This window comes from Astyanax mexicanus, chromosome 15 (assembly GCF_023375975.1).
Source record: "Astyanax mexicanus isolate ESR-SI-001 chromosome 15, AstMex3_surface, whole genome shotgun sequence".
NCBI lineage: Eukaryota > Metazoa > Chordata > Actinopteri > Characiformes > Acestrorhamphidae > Astyanax > Astyanax mexicanus.
The window spans coordinates 6,135,725-6,156,222 of NC_064422.1; the positions used below are offsets into that span (position 1 = coordinate 6,135,725).

Genomic DNA, 20,498 nt, shown 5'->3' on the forward strand with positions numbered 1-20,498 from the left:
AATTTGGTTACTATATGTACAGTATATTTTATTTTATATATATCTATATATATATATAGATATATATGTTGTTGCAGTCCAATGAAAAACAACTAACTATTTTTGTTGATTTTTAGTTTACTTGATACATGGACCAACAGAAATTTTCCAAAATTACCTGTAATTAGCTCTTTTTACATTGACTTCCATTGAAAATTACATAGGTTTTAACTCTCTCCTGTTAAGTTGCCATTTTGGAGATACTATTGTTTTAAATCATGCCACAGCATCTTAAACAGGCTTTGATTAGGCTAGCTGGACTAGCTGGTGTGCTTTGGATCATTGTCCTGCTGCAGAACCCAAGTACTCATGAGCTTAAGGTCACAAACTGACAAACTGAGGGATATTCTCCTTCAGGATTTTCTGATAGAGAGCAAAATTCATGGTTTCATCTATTACAGCAAGTTGTCCAGGTCCTAAAGCACCAAAGGAACCACAAACCATCGTACTACCACCACCATGTTTGACTTTTAGTATGATGATCTTTTTTTGAAATTATGAATTAGTTTTATACCCCATGTAAAAGGACACACACCTTCCAAAAAGGTCCACTTTTGTCTTGTCAGATTCCCAAAATCAAGATGTTTGTTGGTTAATGTGAAATTGGCTTTTGTGTTCCCTTTGATTAGCAGTGATTTCCACATTGGAACTCTCCCATGGATCTTCTTCCAACTTCGCCCAGTCTCTGTCTTATTAGTGAATCATTATCACTGACCTTAACTGAGGTGAATGAAACAGATCTTTATATGTTGTTCTTGCTTCTTTTGTGACCTCCTGGATGAGTTGTCCTTGCCCTTTTGGAGTCATTTTGGTAGGATGGTCACTCCTAGGAAGGTTCACCAGTGTTCTAAGTTTTCTTCATTAGTAAACATTAACTCTCACTGTGATCTGATGATGTCCCTAACCTTTAGAAATTACTGACAGATGATCAATGACTTCATTTATTTTTTTCATATGTTTTTGAATTTCATTAGATTTGGGCATTCATTCTATTTCAGCTTAGCTTTCGAAACTCTATACTGTATATATTTACTGTTTAGGTTTAAAAATGTGATTAAATTTGTGTGCAGGTAACACAGCTAAGGTGTACATCGAGGTGCAGGACGAGAACGACCACCCCCCAGTTTTCACCAAAATGTTCTATCTGGCTGGAGTCGCGGAGGATGCCAAAACCTTCACGTCTGTCCTGCAGGTCCAGGTACAGCAGAACCTCTTCACAACAATACTCTTCTGTTGGTAGCTTGATTTTTTCTTTTATTTAGGTTAAGCTGTGTCTCGGCTCATCCTCGCTAGTGCAGAATGCTAATCCATTGCCTCAATAGCCTCTGTCTAGACAGAAAATTGCCTGAGAGCGGGTGTACGTCTTGTCAGTGTCGCCGTTTCTGAAAGCTTTCCGAGGCGTTTCAGAGGTGCTGTTTATTATTGGAGACACTGGTCCAGAAGAGGTGGTCCAGGTGCTGTGGATGGTGGTCCTTATGTGTGACCAGCTGGGTTCTCCGAGATTGGCTCCTCTCGAAGCTGACAGGCTGCGAAATGCCAAGGCCGCCGAGGCTGCCTGATACAGATCTCACCACAACTGTCAATAGTGCAGACGACAGACAGAGGCCGCGACTGAGATCCCCATAAATCAGCCCAGCCTTCTCCTCAGGCATGGAGCCTATCTTCATTCAGCACTTCTCTCCCTCTTTTCTCACTGTTTTTTCTTTTTTCTTTCCACCCTATACTCTATAAGTCTTTTGAAGCTAATTTGATTTAATTTATATTAATATATTTTGACACAGTAATATCGTGATCTAAAAAATCTATATCTTGATAATAGCAGTATTGTATCATGAAAGCAGTCTGTTATTTACTGTGAAGCTTTAAGGGTAATTTTTGTATCATTTATATCTTCAGTTTATATGCATGCACTAAATATTCTGCTCTTTAATATATTGTGGTTCAGCAGAACAAACAGTGGCTAAGCAGGATGATGCTAAAAGCCACTGACCTTTAATTGATTCAAAAACATCTCCAAGCAAGTTAATCAAATTAGGAGGAATTATCAACACAGGGGAAGAGCTGAAATTAATGAGCAGTTGCAGCAACTGTATAATGTAACTGTTGTTAAATCTAACTAATGTAGAAAGAAAGACACCCTTTTTCCGTGTTCTTAACCCTTAATGCTGCTCAGACTTTAGTGTCTTTCATTGAATGTTTAAAGTTCTTACCTTCAGATGTAATAACTCTCTGTCATGGTCAGAACAGAATAGCAGACAAGCGCAGATACTGATAAAAACAAAGTATGTTTATTATAATAATAAACAGATGTAATCAGGGTCGATACAGAAAAAAGGGTAATCACCAGTAGACAGAGCAATGAAGACAAAACCATACCATAAACGAGAGACAGTCCAGAGTTCATACACAAACAATCCAGTATCAGAGATAATCCAAGAGGCGGTGGTGAAAGTACAGTCCAGGTCATACACAAACAATCCAATATCAAAGGCAGAGGCAAGAATCGGTGTCGAGAAACAAAAAGCAAGGTCATACACAAAGTAAACTGAGACAAGAGATAAGTAACGCTTTGTACGAGGAGAACCTACAATACGCGGCGTGGTAGTCTGTTTGGCGTGCACCTTTATAGTGCCAGTAATCAGTATTCGGGACTTCCTGGTGGAAGCAGGTGAGGTGTCACGTGATCAGGTGGATGCGTGATGTCAGCGGGTGGTGCATTCTGGGTAGTGTAGTTGTTAACCTGAGAACCTCCGTTAGAGCTTGGTGTGGAAGGGACAGAGGAGCTAACAGCACCAGACGTGACACTCTCTTTCCAAAATGTTTGATTGATTTAATGATTATGTAATGACTACTTGTAATCAGTTACTGCTCACTCCTGTTGTATTAGTTTAATTAGCACATATGGTATCAGCACAAATAATATCTTTTTTTGCATTGTATAATCATACTAAAAAACATTCGAACTTTGAAGAAAAACAAAGAAAATGATTTTATTAAAACAGTTAAACTGACCAGAATATATTTTAGATTTTAGATTATTCAAAGTAGGCACCTCTTATGCAGATTTGCATATCTTGGCATTTTCAAGAGAGTCACCTGGAACACAGTGAATAGTCCTATTTGAGTAATGTTCTAACCCATGTTATGGCAAAAACTACTTAACTAAGTTAAAAAAATAACAACTTTTACAAATGAAGGTCAATCCGAAAGTCAATCCGAAAAAATTCAAAAACGACTCAAGAAAGTATCCTCAAGTTCAGTCGCAAAGACAATCAAGAATGCCTCACGATGAAACTGGCTCTCATCAGGACCACGCCAGAAAAGGAAGATCAAGAGTTGCCTCTGTTTTAATAAGTTCATCAGAGTTGCCAGCCTCCGAAACCACAAGTTATTAACAGCTCTCCCAAGCACCTAAATGCTTCACAGAGTATTTTGGTTTGTTTAACACTTTTAACCCTCCTGTTACCTTCAAATTTACTAATACCCTTTATCCTTAGGGTCAGTTTGACCTCAGCAATTTTAATCTCCGGAAAGTATTATATATAATAATAAAAAAACTTTATGTTTATGTCACATGCTATATTAGTTTGTTGACTCCTTTAATAGCTTTTTAAATCAAGTCAAACCCCCCACCCAACCCCCTTACACAAAAAGCATACATGTCATGTGATTATTTGGAAATACACACTTCACCATGAAATCTCATTGATTTACCTTATATATGTAAAATAGAAATCTATTTGGCGTTCAAATGCCTTTTTATTAGTTCTAAGTACCTCATTTTGTACTATAAAACACTTGGAATAAAAATATTTAAATGTTATCAACAACAATAGTAACATCTTTTATCCTTGGGATCAATTTGACCCCAACAGATAATAAATATATAATAATTAAATTGTTACCCAGTTCATGTCACATGCTGTATTTAGTTGTTGACAACTTAAATAGCCTTAAAATATTTTATTTTTTTATTTTTCAGTTTTATACAGCTTAAACAGCCTGAGTTCAGATTGACCCTGTTATGCTCCTCCCCTTTTGTCTAGGGGTGAGGAGGAGTAACAATAATGCATGTGATGAGGAGGAAGTGGGAGGACAACAATTGGCGGTAAAACAAAAGGAAATTTATTACAAAAGTCAAAGTATAAATACAAATATACAGTGGATCAGGAAATAAGTGAATAAACTGAATATAAAGAGAATAAAGCAATTAAGTATGTTGATAACAAAACTAGAAAGTGTATCTTAAAGAGAAAATAAATCAAAATAATGATCATCAAATCAAAAATTATTAAATCAAAATAAAAAATAATAAAACCAAACTAAACTGCCTAACCAAAAACTAAACTAACCAAAATACAGAAGTAGCACCCGCCCCTAACCTAGTGTGTTTAAAGCTCACCTTCCGTCGTTTTTTCTTTCATTTTAAAATGTCTAGTTGTGGTCTCTAGTATGAATGAATGACATGTGAGCCGTTTTTGTAAAAAAAAAAAAGTGCTCAGGTGTCTCTGTATAGCTCTTTTTTAATGGACTGTTTTAGGGGTGTGTCCAAAATGACCGGATTCCAGCTTTGCTCATGAATATTCATACATGCAAACAGCATGCCAATATCTCTCCTCTGATTGGCTAGGAGCACTGCGACGCCCCTCCACCGCTCTGCCGCTCACTGCCTCCCACCTCCTAACTGATGAGCGGTGATGTTGCGTCGCTTCAGCTCCGCCTCTGGGAGTTTCTCGAGCCAAGGTGGGCTGGTCTGTGAGTTTCTGCCTACGTAGGCAGAAAGATAATTCAAAATTCACCCGTTTTTCGGAGGGGGGGAGGGGGGATTTCTTTGCTTAGCTCCTGCAGACAATGGGGGCTGCAAAACAGTTTAATGTGCAGGTGTACACATTCAACTCGGAGAGACCTACTGTATTCCACAAAAAACAAGAAAAATTGGATTTTCGCGGAAGGTGAGCTTTAAACAAAAGTGCTCCTGCATGTGTGTAAATGTAGGGCGCCCATCTTACCTGTCCACACAGTAGACAAACAGAAGTGAGGTACAATAATTAGTGTGCTCAAACAATGTGAGTTGTTACCAAAGTTTAGATTTAGGAGCTAGAGTGTAGATTTAAGTATACATAGGATCAGAATCAATAAACTCAGCACAATTGGACTAGAGTGCAACAAAGGATCTACACAGGATCAGAATGAACAAACTCACAGCACAACTGTTCAACAGGACTACCTCAGCATTAACTGGGCAGCAAACACACTCACTCAGATGCACACACTCTTAAACCGCTCTCACTCTCACAACCAGCGTTTGTATCTGCCACCTCGGACGCGCTCACACCGCTCCATGCTGCTGCGTGCCATGCGGCTCCTCTCAGGCTCCTCTTACACTGTAAGGCCCGCCTCTTCCTGTCTCAGTGCAGAGTGTGATTGGCAGATGCAGCCAAGCTGGAGGAGGATCTTCATTGGTGCTCAGCCAATCACCTTTCTCCATTAACGTAACCTACACAGAGAGAGAGAAAGAGAGAGAGAGACACGGGGGGAACAAAAAGAAAACCAAAACACACGTGCACTCGTTGCACGTAACAGCCCCCAAAGAATAAAGATGTATACAAACTGTTTACAGGACATAGAAACCATACCATCACATTATGTTTATGTTTAATCAGTTGTCCCCATTACATTAGGAAAAGTCACTAAATATGAAATAAATAAAATGATATTAGCTGCTTATCTGAAGGTGTTAAACATTGAGCAGGGTCAATCTGACCCGAAAGATAATCGGAAGGTTAAGTTTCTTCTATGATTCTTTTTTTTTATTTATTTACAATGTAGGAAGACATACAAAATAAAACATTGAATGAGGTGTGCCCAAACATTTGACTACTACTGTATATTTTTTAGAACACATTGTGGATGTATTTAGCAGATGTTTCATTCTATACACAGACTATATTAGTTCCTACTAAAGCAAGAGTAGACCGATAAATTACAGGTCGGTTCAATTATTCATAGTAATGCGCTCTTTTCAGGTATAATTAGTCTGATTTTTTTTCAATGGCATTTTTTAAAAGATAAAATATAATTTAATATGATGTACTCTGATGTACTCTGATACTCTTGTAATGAAAGGAGGTACTAAGTACGTTTAGTATAGTGTATTTAGCGATCACCAGGTATGTGACTTCACACTGGTGAGTCGGTATTCTGCCTTACTGTGATGAAACTAATAAGCCAAGGAGATCAAACTATATCAGATTAAGTGTGTATCAGATTGTAGTGAAGAAAAACAGGTCTTTTAACTCTTTGTGGTGTACTGTAATGGGGCTTCAAAAAATGCTCAGTTCAAAAGACTGAAATGGGTTGTTAATGTTAAATTAATGATGAAAATAAAGACTGAGATTCTGTGGCTTCTTCAAAGGGCCTGTCAAGTGGATCTGAGTAAAAAAAAATGATAGAAAAATGATAGAAAACATTCAGCATGATTATATCCTTCCAGCAATGCCATTTCACAGTTCCACTTCAGAGGCTACAGTCTGAAAGCACTGTGATTTAGAATGGAATTAAATTGATAATGACATGGAGTGAGAGTCTGACATGCACTACAGAGTCGATTTCAAAAACACCAACTAACCTTCTGTGAATAAGCAGTTAACATATGAAGAAAAAGGTACAGTATTAACAGAATATCCAGGGAAAGCAAGCCTTTACTTACTACACACTGATTGTACATTTAATCAATAATACCCGAGAGGGAGTGCTATAACGTGTCGTATCGGCCTTTGGCCTCGTGCCTACGACCGCATCACAGCAGTGCCAATATTACACATTATAGCACGAACCTCAAGTGTGTTATTGTGATTATACCCCAGTTCCATTATCGCTGTTTATTAAAAGATTTTGAGTTAAACAGGATGAGAAAATATTATCTGTTTGGTTATAAACATTCCGCCAGTTAAAATAGTCCCATTGTGGAAATCTTAGCTTACTATAAATAAACGTTTTTTAGAAGAGAAATCTGTGTTGATCATTTGTTCATTTGACTGAAAGAAAATGTTTTTTATTTAAGAATTAAAGTTTTGTTTACTTCGGCGCCCCCCTGTGGCAAGACCTGCTGAATTACAAGAGTCCACCTTACATTCAGCTTAAAATACCCTTTATTAACTGGAAAATATATACACTTAAGCTTTTATTTTAATAATAAGAGCACTTAACCTGATATTGTTGGCTGATAATGTGTGTAACAATGAGTATTTTCAAATTATTTATTAATTTACGGCTTATTTATTATTTATTTTTGGGTCCGCGTCTTAGCCTATGCCACCTATATCTTCATTGTGCCTGTGGAATCTAGTGCCTGCCAGTGATGTTTAACTATATCGCATTTGGTTTGTAAGCGCTGCATCGTTGCTATGTTACCTGTATGTGGCGGAGTAATACAGGGAGAGCTTCGGTTACAGTGCGTTATTGCTGATAATGTCACTCATAAAACTGGCCTCTCAGCCAATCACATTGCAGGGTGGAAAATAACTGTGGTATGTTTGCTCATAATGCAAATAAATGATGCCAGGGTTAATTGGTTAATTGGTCAATCTTGTCTCCTGAGATATTTAAAAGATTGACTCCCACAAGAGTGTTAACTCTTTATCTCTACCCTAGTGTCTATTTGATGGTCACACATAAAGTATACAGTAAAATTTGCTGATTAAACTCACAGGAAGTTTATTCCAAAAGGCAGAATTTGATTTGTACTATTTATCAGAAAAGCCCAATGAGGGAAGCTGGGACTTAAAGGGCTCAATTTCAGCAGAAATGCCAATCCCAAAAATCATCCCCTTCTGAAACTATCAGAGCGGATTGTATAGATCTGCAGGAAGGAAGCACTGTCAACTGGCTGCAGGTGATAACCCAAAATGGGTTGTAATACCATGGCATTATAAAGTTTTTCTTGTACAGACTGTTTCCTTTCCTAAAACTTAAGAAAACCTGAACTCTTGTTCATGCCATCTCTGTTTAAGCCCACGTCAACTGAGATGAACTTGAATTTCCTTTCCTTTCTATGATTTAAAAAAGAGTTTTTTTCTTTTTATACCATTGTCTTTTTTTTATGCAGCACTATTTTGGTCAAGGTTTATGAATCTGACAGATTATTACAGGGTTTGTTCCAACATGGGCTTAAATAAAATACTTTGGTTCCCGTTTTAGTGATCTATAGGGCACAGGTCAATTGTGCATCACGCAGCTGGATCTTTGGAGTCTTTGCATGGAGTAATTATCCTAAATAGTTGAGTGTGTTTTGGGCATAATGTGAAATAAACCAATCAGTGTGTCACTTGTCATTCTCTTTAAGAGTTTGACACATTGATATTCTTACGCATCTCAGCAGAGGATACTGATCTGCGCATTCACGCTGTTCCTGCATGGTTAAGATAGGATTGGGCGACTGAATGTTGACTGTTGTCAGGGTTTTAATCAGTCAGTGGTGCACCTGTATTTCCTGCCACAAAGATAGAATAGAAACATGCCAGAAATTTACCTGAGCACACCTCACTTCCAGACCACCACACCCATCAGTGTAGATTGATTCCTAAACTCTGAGAATATTTTATTTAGAGTATTGTACGGTAAGTAGAACCAATTCAGTCAGAAATATAATTAACTACAATACATAAAAATAAACTTTCAAACAATGAAAGAAGTAAATATTCAAACATAATAACAAACACAAACACTGCTTATATAAATTTCCATAATCAGGACTAGCTCTTAACACTTATAGCACAGTTTTGTTCACCCATCAAAGCCCATCATTTCCCTCAGACAATATCAGACACAATTTGACCAATTTGGCATGAAACCACCCAATCTGGGCCTGAGAACTTAACCTCCTGAGACCCAGACTTTGCATGCTGTGCCTTTAACATTTTCCTATCTATTTCAGATTAGTAGGACCTAAGTTAACCTTTTTTATTATTCTTGCCATTTGGACTTTCTACAGTAAGCACATGAACTAGTTTCAAACATAAAATTGGATAAGAATTTCTATCTGGCTCATGTCTCTTTCTGGACTGGCAGTAGAAACTTTTGACTGGGATTCCTACCATCTTGTTTTCAATCAATTAAGTGTAATGCTGTCATGTAACCACTAGATGGTACAAAAAGTGTCTCCATATGAGGTCAAAGGGTCAAAGTTTTAAAAAATTAAGTACCATGGTGCAGAGAAGCAGAATGTAATGTTCACATATGAGGACACGGGGTCTCAAGAGGATAGGACTGTTTCCATACATTTCAATGAGAAAGTAAAAGCCCTGGGAATGTAGGGATGAATTATACAATGCAAGAACTGGGTGAAAAATGGTCAGTGCATTCCTAGAGATACAATTTGCACATCACTGGGCTTTTGAAGTCTTGCGTCATATTATATTTGGGGTCAGGTTCATATTAAGAGCTCCGGGACTAGGCTGGATTTGAAGATGACCTCAAATAAAATAATGTTATTGAGCCTCGCTTGGAATAAAAAGTATTGTAAAAAAAATAAAATAAAAATACGTTGCTACATTTTGTACAGTGTAAATGATAAGATGAAGCAAAAAAAAACTTTTAACGTGAGACAATGCGACAATGGTTTGAATCCTGGTCATGCAGCTTGCCATCAGCTGCCGGAGCCCTGAGGGCGCACAGTTGGTCTTGCTCTCTCTGGGTGGGTACAGTAGATGGCGCTCTTTCCCCTCATCATTCCTAGGGTGATGTCGATCAGAACAAGGCTGCGTCTGTGAGCTGATGTATCGGATCCGAGTCGCTGCGCTTTCCTCCGAGTGTGCTGTGATGCTACTCGGTAATACTTCAGCAGCAGACTTCACATGTATCAGAGGAGGCATGTGCTAGTCTACACACTTCTGGTGTTGTGGCATCACTTGTGATAGGGGTATATACATTGGCCTAGCTAAATTGGGGAGAAAATGGGAAACAATTAGAAATAGGAAGAGCGAAGTTACCTCTGTTGCACAGAATGAAAGCTTATTTTGTTTTCTTTTTTTTAACACTACTTGGTTCCTTATGTGTTCCTTCGTAGTCTAAATGATTCAATATTCACTTTTCAATTTAGGGAAAAAAATAATGTATACATTGTTGAGGTAATGTACCGTAATTCCACACAGGAAGTATGTAATAAACTCCGTGTATGCCTGTGTGTGTTCTAGGCTCTGGATAAAGACACAGGGAATTACAGTGCCATGCACTACCACCTCATCATCCCCCCGACGGCGGACGGAAAGGACAGCTTCGTGATTGAGCCGTACACAGGGGTCATCAAAACCGCCATCATGTACAGGAACATGCGCCGCTCCTACTTCAGGTTTGACGTCATCGCCACGGACAATTACGGCGAGGGGCTGAGCAGCAGTGCACAAGTGGTGGTGAGTAGTGACCCTGCGAGTGCCTTTACCTGAACCTGTTACTGTCGGGATGAAACATCACTGTCACATCGCTGTAACTAGCTTCTGTAGTGGATATTAGCCCCCTCTAAGGCTACGTTCACATTACATACCACATTGCATAAAATCCGTGTATCTGTGTGTAATGTAAATGAATCTGTCCCTGAAATGTCTCACATGCTGCACATTGATACGAGCATAAACGTCTCCTTCACCAACAACAAAAAAACTCATATTTGAGAGACGACTCGTAGCTTTATAAAGGGAAATGGATGAGTTTGTTAGCAGCTCATATGTGGAGCATCTTTTGCTGGAGTGGAGAAACAGTAAACAGCTGGTCTAAAGTTCATATTCAGGTCGAGGAGGAGAAAAAAAAGCCAGACGGTTTGCTTTTGCTGTTTTTTACAGCTCTAGCTGCACATCTGCACCAAGAGATGGAGTGTGGGTACGAGAGAGAAGCACGTAGCACTAATGCTAATGAATAAAACTAAAAAGATGCATGAGTTCTGATTTGACCGTTCACATTCATGTCGCATGTCTATGGATTGGATGCGTATCCGGTTTAGGACCACATATAAAAGTGACTCAAAAAAATTGGATTGGATTTAGCATGTTTACACAGCCATAAAAATCAGATCTGAGCTACATTGAGCAAAAAATCTGATTTGAGTCACTTCAGCCCAGTAATGTGAACGTAGCCTATCAAAAAAGTGCTCTATCAAAAATTTACTTGAGTTAAATAGTTCTTTCAGCTCCACATTTAGGTGGAAGTACAAAAGTATTCAACAATTTCTTTTTTATATCTAATTGTTGCAAGTAGTTTATTTTAAAATGTACTACTCAAGTACTGAAAGTAAAAGTACAGTACTATGTTATTAGTGTAGTTATTTCAGAAATCAGTCAAAAGTTTGAATATCATATTTTTTATATTTATTTCTAATATTTAGGCTAAAGGAAACTCATACTCCCTATGGCTGTAGCAGCACTACAAGCACATGAATGATAGAGGCTAGAGTAAATTTGCATGGAGGGCCCTATTGTACACCCTGTGCAAGGGGTGTCGTGATGCTTTTTGCTATCTTACACCCCGTCAAAAGTCTGTTTTTTACGCCTTGCACCCATGCCGTTAAAATAATGTCTAAATTTAGGAAAAAATCTACATTGATGGATGTGTTGGGTTTGAAGTCAGGTGTGTTCAATTAAATTTCTAGCATGTTTCTATCATGGCGGTGGGAAATAAAGGTGCGCCACTGACTGATTAAAACCCTGACAACAGTCAACGGTTAGCCGCCCAATCCTATCTTAGCTTTGCAGGTACACCCCCACTTCTTAAACAAACACATGGAGCTGTTTACTTTGTTTACTTTCCTTCCTATAGTAACAGCAAGTACAGGAAGGAAAGTAACAGACACTAAATGTACAGTAAAACAAGGTCACAGATATAGACATTTATGAGACAAGAGAACAAGACAGTAGTACAATATAAGCGTGAGAGTGTATCAGTTTGGTATGATGGGGGGAGGGTAAAAGAGGGAATTACAGTACCAGTATAAACAGAACCCGTATAAACAGAAGTGCTGCAAATATAGAGGTATAAAAGCTTAAGGCTGGTAAATTGGAGAAGTGCATACAGTTCTTTTAATGGCACAGTTGTAGAGGGGGGGTGGATTAAAGTCGGTATGATGGTGCAAGTAAGATTTTTAGTTTACTACTTAATTTGAACAGACAAACTGTATCTTACACTGTAACAACATTTCTTGATGAATGTACCAACAGAAATACTTCAAATTACCTAAAATTAACTCTTTTAACATTGACTTCCATTGAAAGTTTAGAAGTTTAGGAAGTTTTATCTCTCTCTAATAAAGTTGCTGTTTTGGAGATACTTGTTTTTCACTGGACAGCGACAATTGCAGCTCTTGAAAAGTGCTTAATTCATGTTCCTTACAAATGTGGCTCCATTTAAAAAGGAAATTAACAGACTTTCCAATGATATAAGATTTATCTCCAAGGAGCATCGTTACAACAAAGAAAAAACAAATCTAACAAACTCAAATTTCCTTACTTTTTGTGTTATGTTTATATCCAACTCAGTGGTCGAATTCTACAGTTTTTTGTAGCTGGTAAAGTGAAGGAGTGTATACAGGTTTTTTAAAGGTCACAGTTGTTGGGGGGGAATAAAGTGGGTATGATGGTGCAAGTATAAGCAGTAGTGAGGTAGGAGGCGTGTAAGTGCATATCGCCAATGTCCAATGAAAAAACAAGTATATCCATTTTTTGTTGAGTTACACTGTACCAACACACACTGTACCAACATTTCTTGATGAATGGACCAACAGAAATACTTCAACATGACCTAAAATAAACTTATTTTACATTGACTTCCATTGAAAGTTTAGAATGTTTTTTTTTTCTCTCTCCTGTAAAGTTGCTGTTTTGGAGATGCTTGTTTTTCATTGGACAGCTGTAATGAACACCGAAACCAGGAAATGCGGAGGCACGTTATGAATCTAAAGGAGATATATAGATATATTTACAAAGTAAATAAAATACAATGATAACAAGGCAGCAGTAAAACAGGCCATACTAATATTCGTAGTGGCAGGGGCCAGGCTAAGAGAAAAGTCAGGAAACAGAGCAGGAGGTCGATAATAAAAGACAGTAGTAAGAGGGCTAGGTTAAAGAGTGGTCTAGGAAACAGAAAACAGGTCAGGAACTGGAAAACAGGGAAGCAATAGAAAAATGCGTTGTATAAGAGCTGGAGAACCAGGTAATACTTGGCACCGGAGACAGGAAACAAAGGGGTATATATACAGGAATACACAGGGAGTAATAACGAAATTATCTAATCAGAAGACGGGCGAGGAGGAGCGTGACAGAGCCATTGTAGAGTCATCACAGGTGGAGCATGCTGGGAGTTACAGTCTTTGAGGCAAACAGGGACTAGAGCTGGCAGACTGACAGCGTCAGGCGTGACAACGACGACAATAGCAATTCTTAAAAAGTTCCAAATTCCATAAAGTGGCTGCATTTTAAAAGGACATTAACAAGATTTCCAACAGTATATGATTTATTACCAAGAAGCATTGGTACAACATTGATACAACAAATAAATACCAAATGTACCAAACAAAAATTCTTACTTTTTTGTGCTTTTATGTATATATCCAACTCTGATGGTCGAATTCTAGTGATTTTTTTTATTTTTTAGCTCAACATGTCAAATCTGAAGCCTGAATTGATTCACCTGAACTCCAGACGTCAATCTGCTGCTGCAGCTCTGCTGAGTCCAGAGCCAGATCTCTCTCTCCTCTGAGATTTTAAATAACTGTGTGTTTCTGGACTGGCCACCGGCAGACGTCTGGCCGATGCCAGTGGGAAAGTGGGAAGGTCCTGTGGGTGAATGTGGACGGTCGATTAAACACCAAGGCATCAAGCAACCACTTCCACTAACTGCTGCTTAATGGAGCAAAAGTTTGAAGACAGTGGGACTCACTGCTAGACCAGAAAAATATCCGGTACCACTTTAAAATAAGACTACCCTTATAATGGGTTTATAAATGGTTTACAATTAGTTTATTAATGGTAATAACACATAGATAGAAAGGCTGTGGGTTCACTATTTGGCAAACAACAGGTCATTGTTGCCCTTTCTAATTATGTGTTATGCCTGATTATTAATTATTTTTAAGGCATTTACAACCTAATTAGTAACCATTAATAAACTAATTGTAAACCATTTATAAACCCTTTATAAAGGTAGACTTGTTCTAAAGCGGTACCAAATATCCTGTATTTAAGCTGGATTTAAGCTCTGCAAGGTGGATGGATTTTCCAGTCACTTAAATTAAGCAAATTCACGTGAACAAATGATAGAGAGATAGAGGGGGTAATCAATCAATTAATACCTGTTGAGGTGTTGGTGTATTTGTTTTATATACACAATGAAATTAGAATAGGCAATGATAATATAACTTCCATCAGTCTGCCGGACAGGTGACAGGAGATCCTGAGGGTCCAACATCCATCAGTTTCGTGTCAGACCGGCGGGCAGTCAGTAACTCGGAGGAAGGCAGATAGATGGAATTAGTTTTGATTAGATTTATGGAGAACAGACAGTATGCAACATTATCAGAGTGAATAAAACAGCCTAACTAAAGGGAGAGAGCCAGAAGGTAACATAGACACGGAAGCTCCCTAAAACACTGGCATCCACCCACTCCACCGTCCACAAACCTGAGAGCGGTGGGAGAACAACAGCACCAGCATCTCAGTTTACCACAATTCCCTATGTCCATGAACCCCTGAATCTGCAGCCTTATCTAAAGGGAAAAAAACATTAATTACCAAAAGCTAAACTAAACAAGTAAGTTTTCAGTCTAGACTTAAAGATTGAGACTGTGTCTGAGTCCCGAACATATTCGGGGAGATTATTCCACAGTTGGGGAGCTTTATAAGAGAAAGCTCTTCCTCCTGCAGAGCTCCTCTGAATTTTGGGAACTAAGGGTGCTTTCACACCTGAAGGTCCGGACCGTGGTCCAAACCAAGGTTCATGTGTTTGCTACATTGTTTATATTTGGTCCACTTATTTTTGTTTTCACACTGCAGTTTAGGGAGCGCACCAAAGTCCTTTGTGTGAAACTCCTACATCCTTTCATCATCACTTACGTATTGATGCGTTTTCCTTAACTTGACGCTGATTGGTTTTAGAAGGACATGCGTCTGATGTTGGCGTGTTGACAATTCAGCGGGTGGTTCATTCTGTGGAAAGCCTTTCCAGGATCAGGATAACATGAATGAACAGATTAATTTCATCTCCATAGTAGTTAGTAGCTGCTATTGTGGTTTTATACCAGCAGCAGCAGCAACTTCAGCACAGTACTCTAGATTAGTTCAAATTCACCAAACAAACGTGATTGTCCTGAAGCAGCTGTATCCACGGCTCATTTTCCTGCTTTTCCGGTTATTTTGAGAAAGTACTGACTACAGCCTGCAGGAAGGCGGAGTTGGATGTCCAGTGCGTCATGCCGTCCAGTCCCGCCCACTTTAGCTCCGCCTCTGAATGGAAGTAAACAATGTACAGGGCAGTTAGCGGACTTTAAATATAATGTGCCGCGTCGTCCGGCTTAAATACCGTGTGTACACTACAAGCTTGCGAGACTGACAAGACGTGGCGTGGACAAAGTGGGTGGGACTGGACGCGCTCGATGTCCAACTCCGCCTTCCCGCAGGCTGAAGTCAGTAGTAGATGGTTATTTTTCTTCTGCTGCTGCCGTTGCTGAGGAACACCTGCTCAGCTTCCTGTAATTGGTCTAAAAGTTCGAACCATCCAGAAAAGCGCTTTCACACTGCAGGAGAACCGGACCATGGATCAGAAGATCCAGACCGAGACCACCTCTCTTGGTCGGACCAAAATCTGGTCCTTTGTTCCGGACCGTGGTTCGCGGCCCCTTTCACACCGACTGAAAAGTCCGAAAGTCCGGACCACACGAGGCATATGCTCTTCCAGAATGACCCAAATCACACAGCCAGGGCAACTAAGGAGTAGCTCTGTAAGAAGTGTTTCAAGGTTCTCGAGTGACCCAGCCTAATCCTTGTCTCCAGACCTGAACTCAATGTTCCCCAAAAATCCCCAAAACCTAAAACATCTTGAGAAGTATGTATCAGACACTTATTTCCACACTGTATATGGTAGAATGGATATTTTAAACTGCCTCTTAACTTCTGTTTTATGCATTAGTATGCCCTATGCTTTTACTAACTGGAATACTGCAGTAATCTCTCAAGCCCATTTGAAGAACCAATATAATAACATAATATAATATAATAGAAGCCACTAAAGTGTTACCCAAGAAAGACACTTTGATTAAGCAACATATTGATGAAAGAATTTCTAATTTAGAGAAAGCACAGTATCCCCACTGTTTTAATAACCACTCTATAATATGTCTTCAATCCAGTTAATTAACCCTTTCACCTTCCATTTCACTCTCCAGGTATCTGTGGTGAACCAGCTGGACATGCAGGTGGTGGTGTCCAACGTCCCCCCTACCGTGGTGGAGCAGAACAAGGAGCAGCTGATTGGGTAATGGCCCTCCCCTTCCCTCCTCAGCCCCACCCCCCTTCTCCCACCAGTCACCGAGACAAAGATGAATGGCTGGAGTTATTACTCTCCCTCAAATGAAGTTGTCTCAGTCAGCCAAGGGCAGATTGAAGTTGTAATATGGAAATAAAGGAGTGGGAGCGCTCCGGACCCTCGGGCGTGTGGGTGGGGTGCGAATGTTTGCGCGGGAGAATGAATCAGTGGGCCGTTTGATTCTATCAGGCCTCCTGCTGCGGGCCAGTCGCCTCAAGAAGAGTGCAGAAAGAGTCTGCCGGGTTCAAAGAGAACAGTCCGGGGGGGCGGGATCTGTCTGTTCTGCTAATGGCTACAGGCTAAGCACTCAGCACCCCTGGAACGTGATCAGTATTTTCATTTCTGACAGCTGTCCAGATAGTGTAGAGGCGAGGCGAGGCGAGGCGCTCCGGAGCTCTGTGGTGCTAGTGAGATGCAGTGTAGAGTAAAGGTTTGGGCCTGTGTGAATATACTGTACTCTACAAAATATATTTAGATATCTGAGAAAGGGATCTGTGCAGAACTAGAACTAGAACAGAATTAGAATAAATAAATAAGCAGTGCACTGTCATTTCTTCAAGATCTCATGTGGCCACCTCATTAGGTACACCTTGCTAGTACCGGGTTGGACCCCCTTTTGGAGGCCATTTGTACAGTGAACTCATTGTCATGTCCAAGAAACCAGTCTGAGATGATTGGTGCTTTATGACATGGAGCATTATCCTGCTGGAAGTAGCCATCAGAAGATACAGGTACACTGTGATCATAAAGGGATGGAGGACATGGTCAGCAACAATACTCAGGTAGGCTGTGGCGTTGATGTGACATGGTGCTCAATTGGTACTATATTGGGCCCAAAGTGTGCCAGGAAAATATCCCACACACCATTTCACCACCACCACCAGCCTGAAGCAGCTGTTGATACAAGGCAGGATGGATCCATGCAGAAAACGAGACTTATCAGACCAGGTGACGTTTTTCCAATCTTCTATTCTCCAGTTTTGGTGAGCCTAAGTGAATTTTAGCCTCTATTTCCTGTTCTTAGCTGACAGGAGGGGAACCCGGTGTGGTCTTCTGATGCTGTAGTTTGTTGAACTGCAGCAGATCGTCTTCACCATGTCTACATGCCTAAATGCATTGAGTTGCTGCCATGTGATTGGCTGATTCAACATTTGCGTTAATGAGCAGTTAATCAAGTGTACCTAATAAAGTGTATGTATAACATACAGTACAGTTTAAGAGGTTTTTTTTCATGATTGTAAAATGTTTTGCATTGTTAATTAATTCTAAAGTTTTCCAAACTATTAACACAGTTTTGCACATCTTTGCTGGATTTTTTCAGTCAGCTTTATGAGGTAGAGTCACCAGGAATTCAGGCTTTCAGTTAACAGCTGTGCTGCTGAACTTATCAAGAGTTAATTACTTGAACTTCTTGCTTCTTAATGTGTGTTTGAGAGCATCACTTGTAAAGTAGTGAAGAGAGAGAGCCTGTATACAGTGAATAGCTCTATTTAACTAATGTTTTTTATCCATGTTATGGCAAGAACTACTCAACTAATTAAAGAAGAAAAAAATCAAGAACTTTATGCTTAAGAAAGTATTCTCAAGTGCAGTATTAAAGACCATCAAAAATGTTATGATGAAACTGGCTCTCATTAGGACCGCCTTAAAAAAGGAAGAGCAAGAGTTCATCAGAGTTACCAGCCTTAGAAACCACAAGTTAACAGCTCCCAGATAACAGCACCTAAATGCTAAATAATTCCTCAAGTGTTCATTCATAGTTTGCATGACTTTATCATTAATCTACAAAAGAACATTTTTAAATAATGAAATACCACTGAATTTAAGTGTTCAAACTTTTGACTGGTACTGATTTTTTAAAGATTTACATTATAGATAGGTGGTTATTTTGCCCAGTATTTAAGTATAGGCTTGGGTTGAGCTGTAGGTTCAGGTTCAAGTTTAGGGTTATGTGTATATTATGAATGAATTAGAACAGGACCCACTCTGAAGGAGGAGGTGCAGTTTGGTGGTGAGATTGGCATTTGGTAGAGGTGAAAATGAATGGGAGTCAATAGGAGGAACGATGGATGAAAGAAAAACAACAAAAAAAAAACACTTTCCTCCAAAAGTGTTGGAATAGCCAATCCCTAAAATTCTTCTGTAGACTGAAAACATTTGGGTTTGATATTAAAAGATAAATATAGCCCTGTCCGGACAGAATTAGTTTCTCAGGGGGACAACGTTTACTCTATAAAACTCCTGCATCCGGACTGCAATTGAAAAAACAGGAGGACCAGTGAGTTTTAAGGCTTTCTCAGTCACATGACATCGCGTTCAGTAGCTCCTCCATTTCCACTCACTGTTATTTCAGCAAAAAACAGTAGATAATTCAGCCTGTAATTTTCTTAGAGAACGTCTGAAAAAAAAAAAAAAACACGCACATGGTCGTTCCAGACAGGAATAAAATCACAGAGGACCCACCCCATCAAAAAGAGAAAATGACCCCAGGACCCACCTTAGAAACTAATTCCATTCGGATCCCATCCCATAAGGCTTATGACACAAAACAATTTCAAGAATTTGATAGACAGTTCAGAAGATAGCAGATTTAGCTGGAACTCACCCATTTTTCTTTGTAAAATATTAGAACAAACAAACTTAAAATAACTTAAAGTGAATAAAACTTGATATTTAGTTCCAAATACTTGGCTTGCAATAACTGTCAAAGTCAAAGTGGTTTTTTATTGTCATTTCAGCTATATACAGAGTACACAGTGAAACGAAACAACGTTCCTCCAGGGAACTGCATCAAGTTTGTGGCCTAGTGACATCACTAAACTTTTCCATTCTTCTTTTGTAATGTTTTTTTTTCACTACAGCCTTTTTCACTTGGTGTTAGTTTTTTTGGGAGGGGGGTTACTCCGTGTATTCTCCTCCATGAATTTTACCGGTATGCTCTAGAGATTGACTAGACCAGTATGAAACCTTCCACTTTTTGCCCCAGTTAACTTCTTTGTAGTTTTGGCAGTGTGTTTGGCAGTGGTCATTATCTTGCTGCATAATGAAGGATCTTCCAATCATTTTGGTTGCTTTGTTCTATAAATTGACATACCAAACGTCTCTGTAGCATCTTCTGAGCTCATTGTACTGCTGCCATCATGCGTAACATCATCTATAGGTAGAAGATTAATGAGCCTGTTCCAAAAGAAACTAATGCAAGCCCAAGGCATGACATTACCTCCACTTTATTTCACAAATGAGCTGGTATGTTTGAGATCATGAAAAGATAATTATTATTTTTCTCCAAACTTCAAACCATAATCAGTTCGTAGGCTTGTTACTGTACTGTCTTGTCAAATTAAAGCCTGGCCTTCCTATCCTTCTTGCTAATCAGTGTTTTGTTTCTTTTGCCAAACAATTCGTAATTTTGTTTATTTTTTTATGTGAACAGTAGATTGTGATATACTTTAACTTCTGCCCTCTGGAGGTTGTTGCTATTGATGTTTTTTCTTCATCACTTCATCACATAGTTTTCCTTAGTCTACCTGTTCAACATTTGTTACCTAGTACACCAGTGATGACTTTCTTCTTCAGGATGTTCCAAACTGTTATACTGGGTCTCTGGCTCTCTGGTTTTTATTCTGGTTACTCCTCTAACTATATAGTGTATCACAAAAGTAAGCACACCCCTCACATTTCTGCATATATTTAAGTATATATTTTGATGAGACAACACTGATAAAAAGATACTTTGACACAATGAAAAGTAGTCTGTGTGCAGCTTATATACTGTAACAGTGTAAATTTATTCCTCCCTCAAAATAACTAAATATACAGCCATTAATGTCGGATTTTCCTCCACCTTCCACTTGAGGATGCCCCAAAGATGTTCTATTGGGTTAAGGTCTCGACAC

At 39.1% G+C, this 20,498-nt stretch overlaps 1 protein-coding gene across 2 annotated transcripts in view; it reads left to right on the forward strand.

Annotated features, from left to right (window-relative positions):
• pcdh15b (protocadherin-related 15b) overlaps positions 1–20,498 on the forward strand; it is a 459,821-nt gene that overhangs the window by 390,273 nt on the left and 49,050 nt on the right. For both annotated transcript variants that reach the window (XM_049464765.1, XM_049464764.1), the window contains 3 exons: positions 1,110–1,237; positions 10,233–10,448; positions 16,463–16,551. In XM_049464765.1, coding sequence (XP_049320722.1) covers positions 1,110–1,237; positions 10,233–10,448; positions 16,463–16,551 — 433 coding nt within the window. The remainder of the gene's footprint in view (positions 1–1,109; positions 1,238–10,232; positions 10,449–16,462; positions 16,552–20,498) is intronic.